The sequence below is a fragment of the Lygodium microphyllum genome, chromosome 24 (assembly GCF_053477565.2).
Source record: "Lygodium microphyllum isolate KBCC chromosome 24, Lygodium_microphyllum_v1.1.10, whole genome shotgun sequence".
Taxonomy (NCBI): domain Eukaryota; kingdom Viridiplantae; phylum Streptophyta; class Polypodiopsida; order Schizaeales; family Lygodiaceae; genus Lygodium; species Lygodium microphyllum.
Genome location: NC_141158.1, coordinates 135,561,230 through 135,584,677, shown reverse-complemented (window position 1 = coordinate 135,584,677; position 23,448 = coordinate 135,561,230). Strand labels below are relative to the sequence as shown.

Below are 23,448 nucleotides of genomic sequence, written 5' to 3'. Positions count from 1 at the left end.
AATGTTAGCGGTGGGCATAAAGTGAAAACACTTTCATTTTGAATGGGCATCTTTCAACTACAAGAATGGCTTCTAGAGTACCCCAGATATCCCACAGTGTGAGGTATCCCTTGCTTTCCAAAAGGCATGATGTATGTATGCATGACCAAGATCCCATATATTTGCTGTCCTTGTCCTCAAAGCAAACATTTGCACCTGCTCATTCAATGCATTGGGTCATGGGTGCATTTTGAGGCTGTGCTGCATCCACCTTTGCTGATACAGGTTATCTTGGATATTTAAAAGGTGCTGTCCTCTTTTCACCATTGCTGCCCTTTTTTGAAGGCTGCAAGAATTTAGCAAAAGGTGGGTCTTTAGTGAGCTGAGACAAAGTACCCACTATTGCCATCAATTAATAAAGCATCCGAATCCTCTTCTTCTTGCTGATTTTCAGCATCATGATGCATTGAAGTTCTGACTCCATGACCAAAACTAGCATTCTCAGTATGCTGTGCATGTTGAAGGCCCATTCCATGATCTAGCAATGCATTATTCTCATTATCCGGCTTATCCCACCCTATCCAAGACCTCCCCAAGGCTCTATTGAGCCTTGCTTGAGCTTCTAGTGTGGTCTCCTGCTGCTGTAGTATTGCCAGGACAGCAGGTGCCATTTGTGCTGGCAGGCCAGTCCCCGTTTCCTGATCAGATTTGATCCATCCCACCTCATCTCCAGCTTGTGGCACTTGCTCCCAGCCTTGGGCAATCACTTGGCATTGTACCCAGCACCTTTGGCGTGAGTTTGGGCGTCATTTGGAGCTCCTGGGATCAGCCATTGTCTCATTGTTTATGACAGGTCTGCTGTAATATCTCTGGGACAGCCCATTTCGCAGAGTTTTGGAGCTCTTACTGATGCCTCTTGGTGCTCATTTGATACTAAACCTTTGGTATATCATTTGAACATGTCTTGAGATGCTTTATGGGATGTATTGAACTTGCATTGGCTCAGTTTTAGCAGAGATTTCACTGCTCTAATACAGTGGACGGCAAGCTTTTATCAAGGAAAACTAAATGCCTATTGTTCTCGGATGTCATTCAGGTGCTTCATATCAATGTACTAATGCTTAGCATTGGTCTACGTACTTGAATATGCTATGAGATGCTCTTGAGCCTTGATTTTGAGCTTGGTGACATTTATCTTGGCTGCGGCTACATACCTTTGTTTCTTCAGTGGCTTATGCAATTACAGGCTTGAAGAATCCATTTGGTTTTATGCTCCTAGCTTATGCTTCATATATCTTGGATACTTAGATATCATGTACTTGATGTTTTCAGCTTGCATTGCTCATTTGGCATTCAATTTTGTTCCAATGGGAGTTATACTACTTTGGATGTTATATATAGCTTTGGATTTATGCAACTGAGCTTGAGCTCATTTCATTGAGACCGTGGGACACTTACTTCATGTACATGCTCTCTTGATATATATTGGATGTAGTTACCCTACAAGGGACTGATTTGATCACTTACTTTAGACGTGGCACTTATATCTGTCAGTGTGTTGTTAATAATATTTATATGCTTCTAGGTTATGTATTGAGCTTTGCTTAGTGGGTTATATATTTGGCAATTCTTTTCTCTTATACCCTAAGGTCTCCTATGTGCATGATATCTATGTCTACTGCATGTATGGTTACTGACACACCGTAATTGTGACAATCTTGAGTGCCAATTGTTCATAGTCTGTCTTTCTTGGTTGCTCACACTTGGTTATTGGTATATTGCCGTAGTTTAGCCGGTTATTCAGTTTTATGCATTCTATTTGAGGACCATCACTTGGATTTGATAGTTCCTTGATTATAGTTTGTGAACAGTTCATTGAAGGGAGTGAGCCCTGAAGTAAAAGCATGGAGCAAAAACAAGAGCTATGGTGGAAGGAGCGAGAGAGAGAGAGAGAGAGAGAGAGAGAGAGAGAGAGGATTCCATTACGAAAAAGAAAAGAGAGAGAGAGGATGTGGGAACTCCAATAGTCACAATGTGTGACCCGCCTTCCCTTTATTCAAATGTCATTGAAAGAATAAATAATGAAGTGATAGTGATGAACACCTACCACTTGCAATGTACAGGTATGCGGATACTGTCAATGTAACTAATACACGGGTAGCTAGGCACAGACACCTTTATCCTTAACCACCTCCCATTAAAGACAAATGTGCCCCTATAGTGAGGAGAGAACAAGAAAAAAGTAACAAAGTACAAATGTACATAAGTATACCAAGATGAGGAAAGACATCATCTCATCCAATACTCATCAACTTTCTAAGAAAGGCAAAGCCCGCCACTGAGAGACTTTTAGTGAGCAAATCTGTAGGATTTAATCAATTGAGATCTTGATAAGCTCAATAGACTTGTCCTCAATGACCTTTCTGATGAAATGATAATGCACCTCAATGTGTTTTGTCTTCACATGAAAGATTGGATTCTTGGCCAACTGAATAACACTCATAGAATCCGAATGCAATGTAGAGAGCACATAAATGATGCCAAAGTCTGCCACCAAACGGTCTAACTAGAGAGCCTTATTGCAAGCCTCAGTGGCTGCAACATACTCTATCCTTGTAGTAGATAGGGCTTTGCATTTTTGCACCGTAGATATTGAAGAAACAACACCTTCAACAAAGATGAAGACATAGCCAGAGGTGGACTTCCTACTGTTTATATATTCTGCATAATGAGAGTCTATGTATCTCGTGACTCTTGTCTCTTGGCCACCATAACAAATACACATAGTTATGTCCTTCAAGTACCTCATGATACCTTTGACAACATCCCAGTGCCATCTGCCAGGTATAGCCATATAGTATGCCACAACTCCCACTACAAATACTCTGTTGGGACGAGTGGCTATCATGGCATACATCAAGCTACCCATTGTGTATGCATAAGGGATCTTAGTCATCTCGGCCTTCTGCTCATCAGACTGCGGACAATTGGCCTGACTAACCTTCACGTAAGAAGGTAAAGGACAACTAACAGGCTTAACATCCTAGAGATGAAACCACTCAAGGATCTTTTGGATGACTTGACCATACCTCCTTTGCAACCTGATAGTCAAGAGCAGTTCATGGGGACCGATTTATCAAGCGTACAGCAGTAGTAATTGCCTCAACTAAAAAATATTGTGATAAGCCTGTCTAGCTAAGCATACTGTGAACTCACTCTTAATTTGTCCTATTTATACGCTCAGCCATACCATTCTGGGATAGAGTATACGGGATGGTAAATTGACGCTTAATACCCCTCTCGTCACAAAACTGCTCAAAGGCTTTAAAGACATACTCACCCCCATTATTTGACCTTAGGCATTTTAGCCTATACCCAAACTAGTTCTCAACCAAAGCAAGCCAATGTTGAAATGTAGCTAAGACTTCCGATTTTTGCTTAATAGGATATGCCCATACCTTATGTATATAGTCATCAATGAAAGTAATGAAATACTTTGCACCACCTAACGACTTATAGAGCATGGGACCACATATATCTGAATGAACAAGAGCCAATGGCTCACCTGTGCATGCCATACCATACTTTTGATGCGTATTACGTGTCTGCCATAACAATTATTATAAGACTCAAAGCACTTATAGTCAAGGGGCGGAAGATACTATAAACGAGTAAGCATTTTCATTCCTTTCAAAAACATGTGCCCAAGGCAACGATATCACAGAGATACATGTGAAACTGCATCCACTGCCAAAACATGGTCAACTGGCCCAAATACAAGGGTTAGAGAGTATTGGACTTAGCACCACGTGCAATGACAAGATTCCCATGGGTAATCTTCCATGAGGAATCACCAAAAGAAAGTAGATAACCTACATCACGCAAAGTGCCAACAAAGATAAGGCTCTTTGTGAGAGCCAGTACATGATGTATATCATTAAGATTAAACATACAACTTGAACCAAAGTGTAGCTAAACATCCACAATATCAACTATCTCCAATACTAGGTCATTATCCAAACGAACAGATCCAGTCAAACTACAATAAGAGTGAAACCACTCTCTATGAGGGGTCACATGAAAAAAAGCCCCTGAATCTATCAACCAACACTGGGTATACCTTGACAAAGCATTAGTCAGCTATGAAATATCAAGAGAAAAAGCTGCAAGTATGAAATCATCATCAGATACAATCTGCACAATATTAATCTCTTCGACCTTAACACTGAACTTACTAGGGATAATGTTACGATCATCATTTTTGTCGTATGCTTTACCCTTAACCGTTTTCTTTACACTTATCCTCGCACATTTTATGGCATTGTGGCCGAATATGCCATGCTTTCCCACAGTAATGACAAGTCAATGAGGACTTACGGCAACAGGACTTACTACGAGACTGTTCATGTGATTGAAAGCAAGACTATTAAGAGTCTCTGCTACGACGATCATTACCGCCCCTACCATTATTGCTTGTAACAGTTAAAGCATGAAATGTACGGGAAGTATTAATATTCTTCTTGTTAACCTCTTCAGTCAAGAGTGCACCCTCTATATCCTACAACTGTAACCCATCAATAGGTATATTGGTACACATAGCAGTACAAAATGTATCCCATGGTTCAGGCAATGTAACTAAGAGGAACAAGGGAAGAAGAGCGCCCTTGAATTCAATCCCTTACGAAGACAAATAATGGAGTGAAACTCATTTAAGTGGGCTGACATAGAAGTGCCTCCTTCATGTAAAGGTTCATAAGTTGCTTCGACCAATACATCTGAGAAGCGGAGCTTTGCTTGTCATAGACGTTGCAAATCTTTTCCCCGTAATTCCCATGCGGACTTTCTATCAGAGACAACATTATAGGATACTTGCTTAGGGAGAGATAATATAATGGTGGATTTGCATAGCTCATCTAATTCAGCCCAATCATCTGCATCAATAAGTTCGGGCTTGACACCTTTATTTTTGAAGGGCGTAACCTCCATTTTCTGCACTAAAACTTGCCACATTTGGGCATTTTAGTAGTTGTAGTTGGTGTCATCCAACTTGTCAATATTAAAGATAGCACTATCACTCGAGCCACCAGTCATAATGAGGGCAAACAAGTGCACAAATAGTCAAAACAGATTGCTGTAATAACTGCAAACAGCCCTAAAACCACTGCTAGATCAAGCTGAAAACAAGTTGTACTAACCAAGTAATGAACTATCCACAAACTCAATGCAAAGAACTATCAAATGAAGGTGGCTACTCGCATAAACAGTGCAGTAAACTGCAATTACACCATACTGAAGATGAAGTATATCAATAAGAAATCAATGCCAAAGATGGGCAATCACTGATATAAAACAAACTGCAACTGCGAGGAAATAGCTCCGACTAGCAGTGAGTGAATAGGTGATTGGCAACGAGGACTGTCAAAGAATGAGTGTGTCAGACTGTGATATATCCTAAAGGCATAACTGTTATGCAGAGTGGGTCTCACAGGTAACAAAAGAGACCAACTAGAGGCACAACAAACTAAGCAATGTAACAGATGCTGAGTACCTAACCAACCAAGATGCATACATCACTGACAACATTGTGACAGAGATAGGTATCAGCCCAAAAGTAATGTTAGATCAGCCCACTAAGCATCAGCTATGTACATAAAGCATGACAAGAGCATATACATGTCACTTAGTCCCACCATCTTATCGTAGAACCCTCAAGCTCAATTGCATAATCAAAAGCTCAATGTAATCTCCAAATGTCAAGAAGTGGCTCCCATTGGAACAAAAGTTGAATGCCAAATGAACAAACAAAGCTCAAAACGTCATGTGGAAGGCATCCATACATCCAAGATCCAAGTAGCATATATCCGGGATCATTTGACCCAAGTATCTTGCAAAGCTCTTACTGGAGCATCAAATATCCATGCATAATAGTGAATGACAACCAATGCCAAGATTCAAAGTCTCCAATCTCAGCTCAAAGACAATCTGGAAGCATAACCAAACATGTAACATGAACCATAAGCATCCATATATCACCCGGAATAATCGATAAGCACCCGGGAGCAATAGGCATATGCTTTCACTAATAAAATAGGCTTCAGCCCTGGTTACTGCAGCAACCAGATTGCTGTCAAACTGAGTAAGAACAGTGCTCAAATCAGTTCCACATTGAGCTCAAAGCATAGGCATATCATCCCCAAACATGGTAGCATCATACATAGCCATTCGGGCATCAAACGGGCATGCCACTGATCATGGGACATTGAAGACAGAAGGCTGCCCTATTATTACAGCCTGTAAACTGTAATGCACAATTAATAGCTGAAGGATAACACTCCAATGGAGTGTTCAAGTAGCAAAGACCAATGTTAGGGTGCCAAAGGGTAAATGCCCAGGAGTTTCCCAAGGAGTAGGGACCGAATAGGAAGCAAGAGAAGTACCAAATGAGGCAAGAAGAGGGGCAGGGATAGCAGGCGCAAACATGCTACCTACAGCCCCTCTTACTGTAGCTACTGCTGCCCCCAATGTAGCCAAAGGCAATGATTGTTGGGGCCAAGGGAAGGCTTAGAGTAAGCTTTAGTCTCCTATCATTGGGAAGAAGAGAACCAAATCATACCTCTCCAAGCTGAGCCATGGCTGCCATTAAAACTATGAACTGAAGCTTTTCTCCACAAGTTGAAGTAATGTCAAGTTGAGCTCCTCAATATCGGTGCAATAGCTCGGATACCAGTTGAAGGGAGTGAGCCCTAAAGTGGAAGTGTGGTGCAAAAGCAAGAGCTATGGTGTAAGGAGCAAGAGCAAGAGAGAGAGAGAGACACAAGATGTGGAAACTCTAGCGGTCACAATATGTGACCGGCGTTCCCTTTATTCAAATGTCGTTGAAAGAATAAAGAATGAAGTGACAGTGACAGGTGTCCGCTACTTGCAATGTACAGATGTGTGGATATGCAGGTACTATTAATGTAACTAATATACGAGTGACTAGGCACAAGTGCCTTTATCCCCAACACTCATCCTTCTAGCAGTTTCTCTTGCTTAGCCCTTTTGGCAATTTTGCTATCATATACAACATCCTGTTTGTCTTAGATTGTGCTTTCATCTCTTGCATTATGGTTGGTGGGTCAAATGATAGTGCGATCTTTAACATTGAGAAGTTAGATGGCACAAATTACAACAATTGAAAAGACACAAATCTGACAGATTCTAGTGTAGAAGTTGCAAATTAAGCCATTGAGACACAAGGGTATAAAGCCTAAACGCTTTGATGTGGAGGATTGGGCTGAACTGGATGAGTTATGTAAATCTACAATCATTTTGTCACTCTCCAAGCAGGTCTATTATAATGTTGTCTCTAACGAGGAGACTACATGTGAATTATGGAATAAGATTCGCAATGTCTATGATAAGCAAAGCCATGCCTTTCAAATATATTGACTGAAGCAACTAATGGACCTTCGTATGAAGAAGGGGACTTTCATATCTGCCCACTTAAATGAGTTCCATTTTATTTTCAATCACTTGTCTCTACAGGGAATTGAATTTAATGACAATCTTCCTTCTTTATTATTGCTAGTTACATTGTTCAAGTCATAGGGCACATTTTGTATTGCTATGTGTGTTAATATACCTATTAATGGGCTAAAATTGCAGGATGTGGAAGATGTTCTTTTGAATGAAGAGATTAACAGAAAGAATGTAGATGCTTCTCACACCTCTCATGCTCTGACAGTCAGAAGCAATAATAGAAGCAGTAATGACCACCATGGGAGAGAGACTCAAAAATCTCATTCTTAGTCACATGAATAGTCTCATAGTAAGACCCATGGCTATAAGTCCATATTGACTTGTCAATATTGCAAGAGACGGAGTTATATTCGGCCATAGTGCTATAAAATGCATGATGACAAGTGCAAAGAAAAGGGAAAGGGTAAAGTACAGGAGAAAAATGATGATCGCAGCATTGTCCTTAGCAAGTCCAGTGTCAAAATTGAAGAGATTAATGTTGTACAGAGTGATTTTGATAATGACTACATACCTATAGCTTCTCTTGATGTTTCACAATTGATTGATGCCTTGTCTAGCTATGCTCAGTGTTGGTTACTTGATTTAGGAGATTCATTTCATGTCACCCCTTATCGAGAGTGGTTTCACTCCTATCGTAGCATGACAAAATCTATCAGATTGGGTAATGACTTGGTATTGGATATTGTTGGTATCGGAGATATCCAAGTATAATTTTCTTCGAGCAATATGTTTACTTTACATAATGTATACCATGTTCGTGCTTTTACCAAAATCTTGCTTCCAGTTGAACACTTGGATGATACAAGTTATGTTGTATCTTTTGGTGATTCCTCACGGAAGCTTACTCGTAGGAATCTTGTCCTAACACGAGGTACCAAGTCTAGCACTCTTTATCCATTATTTGTATCTAGGTCTATCAACTGTGTTTTGGCAGTGGCTACAATATCACATTTATTGTTATGGCATCTTCACCTTGGACGCATATCATTAAAGGGAATGAAAATGCATATCCATTTGCAATATTTTCCGTTCCTTGACTATAAGTATTTTTATTCTTGTGATCATTGTTTTTATGGAAAGTAGACTCTTAATTCACATAAGAAGTCTAGTATTACAAGCATGGGTGAGCCTCTAGCTCTTATTCATTCTGATATTTGTGGACCTATGCCTTGCAAGTCGTTAGGTGATGCAAAGTATTTCGTTACTTTCATTGATGATTACTCGCATAAGGTCTGGGCATACCCTATAAAGTAGAAATCAAAGGTCTTGGCTACCTTCTATTACTGGCTTGCTTTTATTGAAAACCTGTCTAGGTGTAGGTTGAAATGCCTACGATCTAACAATGGGGGCAAGTATGTATCTAAAGACTTTGAGCAATTTTGTGATGAGAGAGGTATTAAGCATCAATTGACTGCCTCGTACACCCCACCCTGAGCAAGTTCGTAGTATGCTTAGCTAGGCAGGCTTACCACAATACTTTTGGATTGAGATAATTACTACTATTGTACATTTGATTAACCGATTCTTATGCAGTGCTCTTGACTATCAGTTTGCAAAGCAGGTATGGTCTAAAAAACTATCGTCATACATGCTCATTTACATGTCTTTGGTTGTGAGACTTTCTGCCATGTTCCCCAAGACAAGCGCAATAAGCTGGATCCTAAGTTTGTAAAATGCGTCTTTCTTGGTTATAAGGATACATGTGAGATGGACTATCACCTATGGGATCTGTAAGCTCAGAAGGTTATCCGCAACCATGATGTTTTTTCCATGAGGAGAAAATGTATAAGTAGCCTAAGCAATTCATTGAGGTATGCAAGGTGATAATTCAGGAAGAGCGTTTTGTTATCTGGCTATGTCTTCACCTTTGATGGAGGTGTTGTTTCTTGGATATCGAGGGTGCAGAAATGCATAGCTCTATCCACTACAAAGGCAAAGTATGTTACAGCCACTGATGTTTGCAAGGAGGCTCTCTAGTTAGGCCGTCTAGTCACAAACCTTGGTACTTTTTATGTGGTTCCTACCCTACATTCGGATTCTACGAGTGCTATTCAATCGGCCAACAATCCAATCTTCCATGAGAAGACAAAGCACATTGAGGTGTGTTATCACTTTATCCAAGAGGTCGTTGATGATAAGTCCAATGAGCTTGTCAAGATCTCAACTGACTAAAATCTTGCATATCTTCTCACTAAAAGTGTCTCAATAGAGCATTGTGTCTTCCTTAGAAAGTTGATAGGCATTGGATGAGATGACATATTTCCTCATCCTGTTGTACTTTGTGTGCACTTGTACTTTGTCACTTTTCTCTTATTTGCTTCTCACTAGGGTCATATTCACCTTTAAGTGTAGTTGGGGGTAAAAACGCGTGTACCTAACGACCCGTGTATTCATTACATTGATAATACCCTGTGAAGGTGCGGGGGTGTCCATCACTGTCACTTCATTCTTTCTTCTTTGAGTGACATTTGAATAAGGGAATGCCAATCACGCATTGTGAGTGTTGGAGTTTCCACATCCTAGTATCTTGCTCTTACTCTCTTACTTCTTCCACCATGGCTCTTGCTTCTGCTCGTGAGCTTCCTCCCTTTTGGGGTCATACTCTTTTTTGAAAGCCTCAAAGATGCAATGCAAGTGACATAGATGCACAATATATGTGGGTTAGGATACACATATAAAGGCCACATGATATTTTAATTCTTATATGCTATTTTCCCCCTACAAATTCAAGATATGCATCATAAGATGGATCACCATTTGATGTATTGTACAAAGATATAATAAAACATGGTAGCTTGGGAGAGATACTATTAGTAGGGGACTTCAATGCATTGAATTGGGGCTAGACAAAGTGACTTGTGTATACAACATGATGCCATGTTTAAGTAAATCGATGTAGATAAGGTCGGTCTACACAAGATATCCCCAAATACAAAAATGAACACTTATGGAACATACTTACTAGCTTTGGGTAGTGCACATGGATGGGCCATTTTCAACAGCTTCTCATGCTGGCTGAGATCAAACACCTTGACATTCTAGAATCCTAAGCGAGGAGCAAGTACAATGGATTACTCAATGAGATCACCAATATTAATACCTGATGTCAAAAGCTTTGACATCTCAAGGCTCGACCCATCAGAATAGTAGCTGACCATGCCATCTTAACCTTCTCAATTTATTGCGAATGTATGAGAGATATATTATGGTACCCCCCCCTAGGCACCCTAGATACCAATTTGCAAAGGAGACCTCACACATATAGTGGTTCTATATGTGATAGGATACGAATGCTAAATTGTGACAAATCATTAGAAGAATGCACAATGGACTTGGCGGAAGCTTTGCGTACTTCAACTATGTATGCATTCCTATACACGGTATTATTAGGCAAACCTCCACACTCTACAATTTCCCAAAATGACTAGTATGATGATGAATGCAAAGACACTCACACGTAATTATAGAAGAAAATTGCTTTAGGCACTCCAACACACTGCCAAGCAAGGACACTCTTGAGACACCTTGTAGGGGAGAAGAAACGTGCTTACTTGGCAAAGCTTGAGACAGAAATATATCAGCTATTCTTGGGACGAGACAGCAAAAGAGCATGGAGAATATTTCATGAGAGGAAGCCTCCTATACAATTCACATTGCTTGATGCTTAGGTGCATTATGGGAGACAGTTGTATGATATACAACAGCAAACATCCGTACAGCCTCCGCAAACCTTTAGGCCAAAACAATGGCCATTTTTCACTAGTAAGATAGTTAGAGATGCAATTTATAGACTGTAGGATGGAGAGGCATAGGATGAAGATAGTCTAGTAGTAGAACACTTAGCACACACATGTGACATAGTGGCACCCATACTAGCACAAATGTTCAATAGGGTTGTTTGTTAGGGATTTCCTGAGATTTGGTTAAACCATACTATAGTTCCACTATTTAAAAGCAATGATCCTTTGATCCCTAGCAACTACGAGACCATCATGGTTGGCCACACACTAGCCAAGATATATGGCTCCATATTGAAACATGAGCTTAGTGCATGGGCTAAGAGGGAGGATAGAAGAGCACAAGGATAGATTGGTTTCAAACATGGATACACCACATTGGATTACATCCTTACACTCAGAGTAATCATTGAGGAAGGATAGACTCCAGACAAGAAGATCTATTGTTGCTTTGTAGACTTTTGTAAGGCATTTGACGTAGTATCTCGAGCATGTTTCATGCAGAGATTATAGGAATTCAGTGTGCCAAAAGGTATGCAGTGGAGCATCTCTACATTGTATGAGATAGTGATAGAGCATATACGCACATCTAGAGGGATATCCAAAAGAATTGACTACACCATATGTAACCAGCCTTCCTTCCGTGGATGGGTGGTAAATCCTTGATTACAACTTAATTATAGCAGCAAACAATTAATGCAAATTTGAAAATACAAATTTACCTACTAATCTTGAACAATGCACACTTGATTGGCCCCAAAATTAACGCCCCTTTTGGTATTTCTTTAGCTTTATTGAAGAAGAAGTTGATTTACAATAGGATTCTCTCGATCCCCTTCGCAATCCGAACTCCCCTTGCTGTCCAAAGTGACCAGCAAGTCTTCAATCTAATTTTCCCCTTGATTCGGGCATTTAATTGGTCTTCACCCACTTCATGGACGATGGAAATGCCCCAAATTCAATGGTTGGCTAGTCCTCCACCTAAAATTAGCTGAAATTCACCTTCAACCCTATTGAATCCAAGTCTTGGAACTTTCAATTTTTGGCACGCTTCGTGAGATTGTTGCTAAACCCTAATTTCTATTGTAAATTAGGATTTACAGCAAAGAAATTTATTTGCAATTTCTCAGTCTCCAAGGATCCAAATGCTGAGATCTTCATAGCAAGGCTGTGAATAGTTGGGAGATAAGAGGGAAAGCTGTAGAGAGAGAAAATTCAGAGTTTTGTCACAAAGAATGATTGAAAATCAGTCAAATGCAGTTGCTACTATGCCACAACAGCTTGTAGATGCAAAGAACTGAAATTTTTTTTGTCATTTACTGTTGTTGCCCTGTCTCAACAACCTGTAGATGCTGTCACTTGCTGTTGATTGGTCTTCTCCAGCCCTTGGCTGCAAATCACACCAGCAGCATCTTCTCTCTCTCTCTTGCAGGTTTAATCCACTAAAAATACCTCTCTCTAGCCTCTAAAGACGTTTTTCAGTCATGCATAGGCATTTTTGACAAGTGACAGCCTTTCCAAACGGTTTTTCCAACATTCTCTATAATTAGATATTAATTTTCAATCTTTAAATTCTGAAAATTAGTCTAATAATTATTTCAGTGCCCTGAAAAATAATCTGACTGGCCAATAATTAAATTGGCTTGGCAACTTCCATTCTCAAGTGTGTCTACATTATCTTTGACCATCATATTGGCGTTAGATACCATTAAACACCATTTTTCTACTGTCACCAACAACTGACACTTATGGCCAAATAAATAACCTAGGCCAACAACTGGCACCAGATACCACCAAGTATCTGTGCATCATAACTTATAGCAGCTTTGCCTTTGACATCACATGATTTCCTCGGGTCCCGGGCTCGTAAATTTACTCTAACACCAATTACACCTCATATGTGTAATATTTACTTAACCATGTGATTAAAAATTAATCCATATATTAAGTGAGGTTTCAAAAATACATGTCCTCATGATAGCCCTCTTCCTTGAAGTCCTTGCAATTGTCCTCGATTGCACTGTCAAATGCATCAAAAGCAAAGTACTACACTGAAATTTTCATAGGGCATCATAGTCAACACAAGATTGCGCACTATTCTTCAATCATTCCATATATCCAACATATGCTGAAAATTATGAGTCAACATAACATAGCATAAGACTCATAAAGAATCTCAAAAACATTGCTAGATCATCATGTGACGTGTCCATTTCTTATGAACTTAACTCATCTGGCAAAACCAAACCATAGCATAGCATAACCAAGCATAAATCATAGCTAAAATATCAATGGCATCATAACCTATGGTATTATCCATGGAACTAGATATAAACCATTGAAAAATAAGCATAATCTGATCATAAACCGATCACTTGTTGATCTGAGAATTGATCACAAACCACTGCAAATGTGACCCCAAACTGATCACAAACTCATTGCAAAAAGTGACCAGCAATCAATGCAAAACTGATGCAAGAAGTGACCATAAACGGTTCTCAAGCTGATAAAAAACTGAGCTGAATACCACTAAATATTAATGATCATACGCAAAAAACCAATATTCGATAATCAGCCCCAAATGATCATTAACTGATACTACACCAAGCATAACCAATGCCATACCAAGCATAACTGATTACACACCGAGCATAATGGATGCAAATATACAGTCTCAGAGCTACAGTGAAAATCATACCGATATGCATACCAAACATAGTGACTAGTACACTGAATAGTGATCCCTTGGCAAACATTCTGTTCAGTTATAGTACCCTAAATGTATATTGAATACATTCGAGATCCACTACTTCTAGAGCTATCCATTACTAAGGAGCGGAGGTGCTAGCTCCCTCACAAGCATCGGGTAATACTCTGGACCTCCGCTCTATTGAACATGATTGAGCCCTTACCCTTGATCTTCCTCTCTGTGTGCCAAAATCTACTTTGGTACTATTATTTCATCAAGCTCTTCAACCTCCGGCTGAATTTCAACAGATACATCCTCAAGCACATCTCCATGAAAAGGTCTAAGCAAGCTCACATGAAAGGCATTGTGTATTAGCCAGTGTGGAGGCAATTTCAGTCTATAACATGTATCACTAATCCTCTCCAACACTTGAAATGGCCCATAGTATCTCATAGACAACTTTGGATACAATTGCTCTTTGCCCTTCATCTTTTTCAGCTGTGCCTTTTCAATTTTACATCCAAAGTATGGACTTTGCCTCTATGGAAGAGGGTCACAATCTTATCATGAGTATCAATCACTACACGCATACGATGACACCAAGGCATACCAAGCAAGACATCACATCCTTCCAATGGAGCAATAAAGAACTCATTGCTGTCCATATAACTTTGAATGTGCAAACGAAGCTTTCCAATGATAGGAGTAACCAACTCTGCATGTCCCTTGCATGCCATACCAATCTCACCCATGGGCCCCATCTCATCCTCTTTGATGCCTAAACAGGCTGCCATATCAAGAGAGATGAAATTTGATTGTGCCCCTAGATCAAGAAAAATCAATGCATGTTGATCTTTAATTTTGCCCCATGTCCTGCAAAGTACAGTACTATCTTGATTAGGCTGATCTGCCGCTACATCAAGCAGTAAACCAGCAGTGGTTTTGCCTTCCTTTCCCTTATTATCATCCTTTTCAGCTTGCTGTTTATTAGGACAACTGCGTGCCAAATGCCCTTCCTGTCCACAAATATAGCATTTATTTGCAACCATCAGCTCCTTACGTCGTGCATCACTTTTCCCACTCTTTCTCTACGATCTATTTCTTTTTCTAGCCCTATTTTCAGATCTGCCCTGATTTTCAGCTTTATTTTCAGATTTACCCTTTTTCTCATCCTTTGCCTCTTTGACATGTGACTTCGCATTATCATTGTGGAATCTTGCATCCTTTCCACACAACAATGTGTCGGCTGTAGTAGAGTTTCTATAAGCTAAGACATGCTGGAAATAGTGGACTTAATGCAAAAATCCCAAATACCGTATGGCAAACCACTAATATGCTTCTCCACTTGCTCATGGAGGGGTAATGTGTGATAAGAAGTAACTGGCAACTGTGCATCCCAAAACTTCTTATTGTACTGATCCAAGTTCTTGCAATCTTTGGAATTCAACTAATTCCAAGGTGTCATAATGTCTACTTCAAAGGTACTTGTCAACCAATTTGAAGCAAACATTTGCTTGAACTAGACCCAAGTGGTAGGTGACTTCCCTTGGATAAAAAGTGTAGTCCACCATTGCGATGCATTTTCCATTAAAAATGTGGTTGCCTTGCGTATCTTAGATGCCTCTATGAAGCTGCCTCCAAAATAGGCTACATCAAACTGCTGAATAAGAACAAGTGCTTTCAGCCTATCTTGTGCACCACTGAAAGGCTTAAACTTCACGCTTTTGCCACCTTCATCATAGTCCTTCGACGGACCTATGGGAGTCAAGTTATCATAAATGGGCTGCTGCAAAAAGGGTGCATTGGCTATGTTTGCATAAAAAACCAGCACTATGTGAAGCACCTACATGACTAGTACCAAATCCTTGTGCTCCAACAGTCCCTGGGGTTGCTGATACATATCCATATGGCCCGCTTTGTGCCCCAAGTATCATGCCTATGCTGCCATACATGGAATTAGGCATTCCACTTGCATTACCCGGATACATTTGGTGTTGTGAGCCATGCATTGGCTATTACATACCATAGGGGTTTGTGCCATACATTCCCATATGCGGTGCTTGTCCAATCATAGCATGAAAAATGGTACCACCACCAAAGTATCCTTGCTATTCCATGCTTGCATATGCATAATTGCCTTGCTGCCCATGTTCCCATGGATTAGCACTAACAAGTTGGCCATGCATTTGCACTTACTGCCCCACAAGTACCAACTATTTGTGCTCATCAGGCATTGTGGGCTTTTCTAAAGAAAGCTTAGGCATTTCCTTGGGTTCTTGTGGCTGTCCCAAAGCTGTAGAAGGTGTCTTCTTCTCTTTGCCTTTGTTGTCCTTCTTTGGGGCATTCAAGAATCGAGTAAACTGGGAATCCTTTGCCAATTCAGCAAAAAGATTTGTTGTTGTACACATTCAATCCTTGAAGCTATCATCAAATTCTTCAGCCCCTTGCTGGTCATCAACCTCTTTATGCATTGAAGTGCCAAAAATTGGGTATTTTCCCACATTTTCAGCATGCTGTCCGTACTGAGAACCATGCCCAACATTAGTCATTGTATTTTCCCTTTCACCGCGCGATTGACCAAGGAGTGATGCATCCTCTCCACTTGATCCCGTATCAGCATGTGAAGACATGCTTGCTGTAATTCACTATTGAGAACAATTTCAACAATAATGCAATAGTCCCAAGTTGCAATCAAGTACCACAGGCCCACCAATTCAAAGGATTTGATGGTATCCCGGCAATGGAACCATGTAACCAGCCTTCCTTCCATGGACCGGTCGTAAATCCTTGATTACAACTTAATTATAGTAGCAAACAATTAATACAGATCTGAAAATACAAATTTATCTACTAATCTTGGACAATGCACACCCGATTGGCCTAAAAATTGGCGCCCCTTTTGGTATTTCTTTAGCTTTATTGAAGAAGAAGTTGATTTACAATGGAATTCTCTCGATCCCTTTCGCAATCCAAACTCCCCTTGCTGTCCAAAGTGACCAGCAAGTCTTCAATCTGATTTGACCCTTGATTTGGGCATTTAATTGGCCCTCACCCACTTCATGGACGATGGAAATGCCCCAAATTTAATGGTTGGCTAGTCCTCCACCTGAAATTAGCTGAAATTCACCTTTAACCCTGTTGAATCCAAGTCTTGGAGCTTCCAATTTTTGATACTGTTCCCAAGATTGTTGCTGTAAATTAGGGTTTACAGCAAAGAAATTTGCAATTTCTCAATCTCCAAGGTCCAAATGCTAAGATCTTCAGAGCAAGGCTATGAAATGGCCGAGAGATGAGAGGGAAAATTATAGAGAGAGAAAATTCAAAGTTTTGTCGTAAAGAATGACTGAAAATCAGTCAAACACAGCTACTGCTCTACCACAACAGCTTGTAGATGCAAAGAATTGAAGAAAATCAATCATTATTGCTGTTACCCTGTCTCAACAGCCTGTAGATGCTGTCACCTGTTGTTGATTGGTCTTCTCTAGCCCCTGGCTGCCTCAAAAGGTCCTCCAATGGCTGCAAATCAGACCAGCAGTATCTCCTCCCTCTCTTGCAGGCTGAATCCACTAAAAATGCCCCTCTCCAGCCTCTAAAGACGTTTTTCAATCTTAAATGGGTATTTTTGACAAGCGGAAGCCTTCCCAAATGGTTTTTCCAACAATTTTTATTATTAAGTATTAATTTTTAGTCTTTAAATTCTGAAAATTAGTCTAATAATTATTTTGGTGCCTCAAAAAATCATTTGACTGGCCAATAATTAAATTGGCTAGGCAACTTCCATTCCCGAGTGTATCTGCATCATCTTTGACCATCAGATTGACATTAGGTACCATTAAACACCATTTTTCTACCATCACCAACAACTGACACTTATGGCCAAATAAATGACCTAAGTCAACAACTGGCACTAGATACCACCAAGTATCTATGCATCATAACTTATAGCAACTTTTTCCTTTGACATGTCCCAAGCTCGTAAATTTACTCTAACCCCAATTACACCTCACTTGTGCAACATTTACTTAACCATGTGATTAAAAATTAATCCACATGTTAAGTAGACAAGATATTTGTATACATTCATAGGGGAGGAAGGATTGGAGCTAACCTAGCTAGAGTATTGATACCGATACTACTTTATACAAGTGATATTCTACTTATCTCTAACTTACCAGAGGGCTTGCAACACCACTTGGATGCATTGCATGCTTTTTGCAGGGATAGAGAACTCGTAGTGAACCTTGGAAAAACCAAAGTGATGGTGTTCAATACATCGGCGGCATGGGTGACCCGATTTGTGTATCAATTCACATTTGGAGAAGATGTAGTGGCATGTATAAGGGAGTATATATACTTGGGAGTCACCTTTTTTGGCCCAAGATTTTCACTGAGAGGGGAAGTTGAAGCCCAATTAGCAAGAGGTTATGCAGTACTTGGGGCCCTCTAAGAGTCAGTGCACTCATGTACAATTTCAAGAACATTACACCAAATTATGGTTGTTTGACACCTTAGTCACCCCTACTCCCCTGTATGGAGCTGAAATATGGATTGTAGCCTATACCACAGATGGCTGACCCTACTCATAGATCACACCAGCCCAAAGAGAGAACATTGTGATGGTTGGGATTGCATAGAGAAGCCATCAATAATGATGATATCACGTATGATCAAGAGTAAGGCCTCTACACCACATCCTATCATCAAAGTAGAGCTAGTGGCAACACCCATGGTTATAGAAGCACTCTTGAGAGCAATTACATTCCTACATAGGATAAGGAAGCTCGCACATCATAGATACTCTAGATTGGCATTGGTTCTTCCAAACAGTGCAGAGCTAAGGGAGAAAGACTGTTGGTACTCACAAATGACAACATGGATGAGCATACATGGACTATAGACATCAATCGGCTCCCCCCATTTGACTTTAGTTTGGGTTGCCCTAAACTTCTCCTTACACGACTTGAGCTGAATTCAATCATCAGAGCTGACATTTTGAGAGTGGAAATTTGGACCATTTCAGGATGGAGATTCTACGCTGATCTTGAGACCTATAGAGGGACCACTCTAGCTAGATGTGTGTGTGTGTGGTCTTTAGTTTTAGAACCATTTTCATTTTAATAGATCTTAGCATCATATTACGATACATTTATTTCATGTAACTTCACTTCAACTTTATTGTGATGAGATGGCATTGGATATAGATTTATTGGTCTTTGTCTCATAGACCACATTGGCCTTTTGCAAACGTTAATATTTCTTTTTTTCTTTCTTTTCTTCCTCATCTACTATTTCATGTATTGGATAAGAATCAAGCATACATAAGGCCATCTGACCAACATGGAAGTCCCACATAAATGATGTTACACCTCAAGTAAAGGCTAATTTTCCAATCTAGTATCCTTGAAAGTTATTTTTTTCAATCGCCACAGCTGCTCTCATAGAAGAAGTTTGCCATAGATGCATTGTTGAATCCTTGCTACATGCAAAGAAATGACCGATGCAGAATAAGAATCTGGAAAAATCCCCTAATAGAGAGGGACCAGCTAAAATCATCTGATCCCATTCATGTGTTTCCTCCTGCTGGTGCAATTTCTGCAACAGACCAAAGTTCTTTGATGTGCTGAAGCTGCTGACAAAGTTCAAGGAAAAATGGAAATCTGAAATTCCAATTAGTATTTGAACCCTCACTTAAAAAGCATAGCAGTAACTTGAAGTTCCAATAGTATAGTGGTAAACTGCATTCCAATATCTAACTCTCAGCTCCATGCAACAAACTTGGAAGCAATCCTGATCAAAAGTTCTTTCACCTCTTTGGTGAGGCAAGCCTGAAGACTCGAATTTTAATGACAGGCTGCAGCATCGGAAGAATATGTCATGATAGAACTTAATGACTTTGATTGTAACATGCAGGAGTGGTTTTGGGATTTTCTTATGCCAAGACACGCAACCTTTTGACACCTATACTCATACATGCCCTATGGAACTCAGGAGTTATTATACTCCTAACTTTTTTGCGTGTAAGTTCATCTTCAATTTAAACTCCTACCTGGTCTTAGCTTTCAGTTTTCTCAGCTACATTGTGCTTATCTTGTTGATCCAGTTGCAAAGGCCCTGTGTGAACTCCCTGCTGGTTTTACCTTTCAGTTTTCTCAGCTAATTTCTGGTTACTCTTTTTTGTGCAGTCACAAGGGTACAATATTCAAGAGCTTATTTAATGATTTTCGATTGGAGCCACTGATGGACAATTTAGAATACTCAGACTGCCATACAGGAAAGGATAGACTCTCTCTCTCTCTCTCTCTCTCTCTCTCTCTCTCTCTCTCAAACCCCAATTTTGTAAACTCTTTAACATTTCTTACTCTCTTTGGCCCAGTGTTTTAAAAAAGGGCATCTTCTGTTTTGTGTTGTGTACATGGAGAAAATCATGAAGGCATCATACATAACCAGAGAAATACCTAGTCTGCGAAAGACTCAATATCAGTTCTGCATATGGGCTTTTGTCATGTGTGAACAAGAGATCGGATGTTTCAAAATGTGGAAGTAGTAATGTGTGCTAAGTATGAGCCTCCTTAAGCTCTTGAAATGTTTGTAGTTCAACAAGTCGAATCAATGCATCTAAGATGTTGCCCTAAACATATCCTAATTGAACTGCCTAATGAGTGGTAATCCATTGGCTGCTGCTTTTGTTTTTATATCAGCACAAACAAGTTTTTTATGCTCTTTTGTAGAAAAACTGAAGAGGTGGCTTAGGGCCATGTTCCATCTCTGATGTTGTATTTACTTACACCAGATATTAATATATCTACCACATTAATTTTAAAATATGAATACGGTCTTGTCCTTATGATATTTTATAAGTTACAATAATATGCATAGATCAAGTCTTATGTACTAAATGTCTTTGTAACACCTATATTTTTGAAGGATTGAATCAATATTAAATTTTGAGCTTGAAGATTGACTGCAGGTGTCATGCATTTGATTTGTGTATCAGGACAAATTTTAATACGATGAAAAACAAGACTAGTATTTTGAACTAGCATTCTATGCATACCTCATACAGGGTTCTATTGCTTCTCGATCTGATTGCAAATCATGTGTATAATTACACAACATTTATGTTTTGCAAGTTGATGTATTCTATGAATATGTATGCTTGTGCATGGTTCATGTCCAAGAGTGCTTGTGTGAATATGTATGTGTCTTATCTATGCGTGATCTATGTCTGAGAGTGTTGTCTAGAAGTGTACGACTACACGTGACTGATTAGTGTGTAAGAGTAGTTAGACTGTGAATGCATGATTGTGTGCTCATGCGACTATGAGTGGTGGTTAGGGTGCCCAGGAGTCAATGTAGTGATGCCCAAGGTCAGAACACGAAAGTGATGACCTCGAGTGTGGAAGTGCCTGTAAGCCCATGTGTGTGACTCAAGGTGATGAGTGCAAGTGTTGCAAGAAGGTGGCCAACAAGTGATTGTGCCAATGTGTATGGGATGGTTGTGATGATAGCCATGTGAGTGAGAATGACTATGAGTGGATGGTTACCCTTGTAAATTTACAAGTGAGTGTCTACAAGCAGCATGTTTGAGAGTCTGAGTGGGTGAGCGTGCCTCATGACCATGAGTGCATACCTCTACAAGTGCGGATATGATAGCTAGTCCATGAATACATGCCATCAGAGCATGGTGGAAAGGACCTCAAGCATGACAGGGTGGTAATACCACAAGTTCATGCACCGAGTGACCCCAAGCAATGGGGGTTGTTGTCCACCAAGTCAGCAATTGTAATGACCACATGCATGGGATGGACGAGGTGGCACGAGTGAGTGCATATATGAGTGTGCTATGCTCGTGATTGATATGAGTGCTTAATGAATATGTCTAGCAATGGGTTGAGTGCATACAGTGACGATTATACCATATTAGAGATTTTGGGAATTTCCGAAGTCTCACTTTTAATAAATGTCTTCATTCTGTGAATGAAAGGGAGCACTTAGATTTTTATTTTTGTTTTTAAAATGCACTTTGTATATTATAAATGTGAAATCACACACATCTTGAGAGCTTAAGTGATGAAGTATTAGCTATGTGACTATTAGGAGATTTGGATTTCACTCTATCTTTTCTAGCATACTAACAAAATGCAATGTTGTATGGTGGTGGAAACATCAAGAAAGCTTTGCTAGGATATATATAAGAAATTTTCAAGTTTAATATAAAAATACAATTGTTTGAAGAAGCGTAGAGAGATTTTAAAATACAAGAGCCTCAAACATTATATGAAGATATGTTATCATGGCAAATTTTTATAATGTTATAGATTTGAAGATATTATAATATGAGGTTCTTCTTTTAGATATAGCATCATCTCAAGTGGCATATATAAGTTTCATGAACTAAGACTTTAAAAGAGTCACCACCAATTAGGTGTGGTTTGAACACTTGATTTGATATCATATAGTAATAAGTTTGAATAGCCTATGATGTAATGGTTTTTTTTCTTGTGTAAACCAACAAACACAAGTATGTTAAATAATTACTCATTTCATTTGTATTTATATATATATACATTATATATAAATATCTTTTGTAAAAGAGTTTCATCTATCTTAACAATATATTGACAAGATAAATATTAGCTTTGGCTAAAGTCAACTAGTTTAACACTTTGAATAGCTAAATAAACCTTCATATTATAAAATGAAGTTTTATATACATAACTAGAAGTTTATGATTTTTCTAATATCAAATATTTAACCTTAGACCAATGGCTTGTATTTTTTTAAAATGGATATAAATTTTATTATTAATTAGGATTTAGTTGTTAGCTAAGATATAAAGTATAAAATTAGATTTAAGTCATTTTATAAGAAATTTTAACATAATTAACTAATGTTATTGAAAGAATTAAAAACATTAAGTAAATTCTCTCATTGATATTGGTGGTGTTTAAAAACACCAAATTAACTATATAAAACACTTTAAATTTTTAACAAGCATATGTTTTATAGCCATGTAAAAGCTCTTAATATAAGGAATATATTTATTATAGAAGTTAAAATTAGTCCATATAGAGTTACTATCTTGTTATATCATGTATATTGAAAAATGTAACTTTTGTAGATTTTATTTAAAACATTTAGCTCTACTACTATTTATGAAATGTTTTTGATATCTTAACTGATAAGCAAGTTACATTGCTTCCATATCTTTTAAAGTAAAGACTGAAAAAGTCTCCTTTAACTTTGACAATTGTACGATATTCAATGTAAGAGAGATGACGTGAGGCATTTGTTGAGAATGTATAATAAATTATCTCTTCAAGTAAAAAGTGATTAAGGATTGAATATATCTTTCATCTTTATTAATCATGGTCTCGTGTGGTGTTGATGATGAATATGAAATATCATCATTCTTTGCATTAGTCCATTTATCAATAAAAACCTTGAATTGTGCATACAATTTGTGTCCATGTTGAACTGGCTCTTCTCCATATCAATCAAACTTAATGGCTTCACATGCAT

The 23,448-nt window shown here is 39.0% G+C and overlaps 1 protein-coding gene across 6 annotated transcripts in view; it reads left to right on the top strand.

Annotated features, from left to right (window-relative positions):
* The window catches only part of LOC148015699 (CAAX amino terminal protease family protein), a 118,742-nt gene extending 98,484 nt beyond the window's left edge, over positions 1-20,258 (top strand). For 5 of the 6 annotated variants that reach the window (XM_087666022.1, XM_087666023.1, XM_087666021.1 and 2 more), the window contains 2 exons: positions 19,837-19,943; positions 20,109-20,258. In XM_087666022.1, coding sequence (XP_087522148.1) covers positions 19,837-19,943; positions 20,109-20,141 — 140 coding nt within the window. In that variant the 3' untranslated portion in view covers positions 20,142-20,258. Of the gene's footprint in view, positions 1-19,836; positions 19,944-20,108 lie in introns of those variants that run through there. The other variant, XR_015688472.1, reaches the window with a different exon arrangement.
* The last annotated feature ends 3,190 nt before the right edge of the window (positions 20,259-23,448 follow it).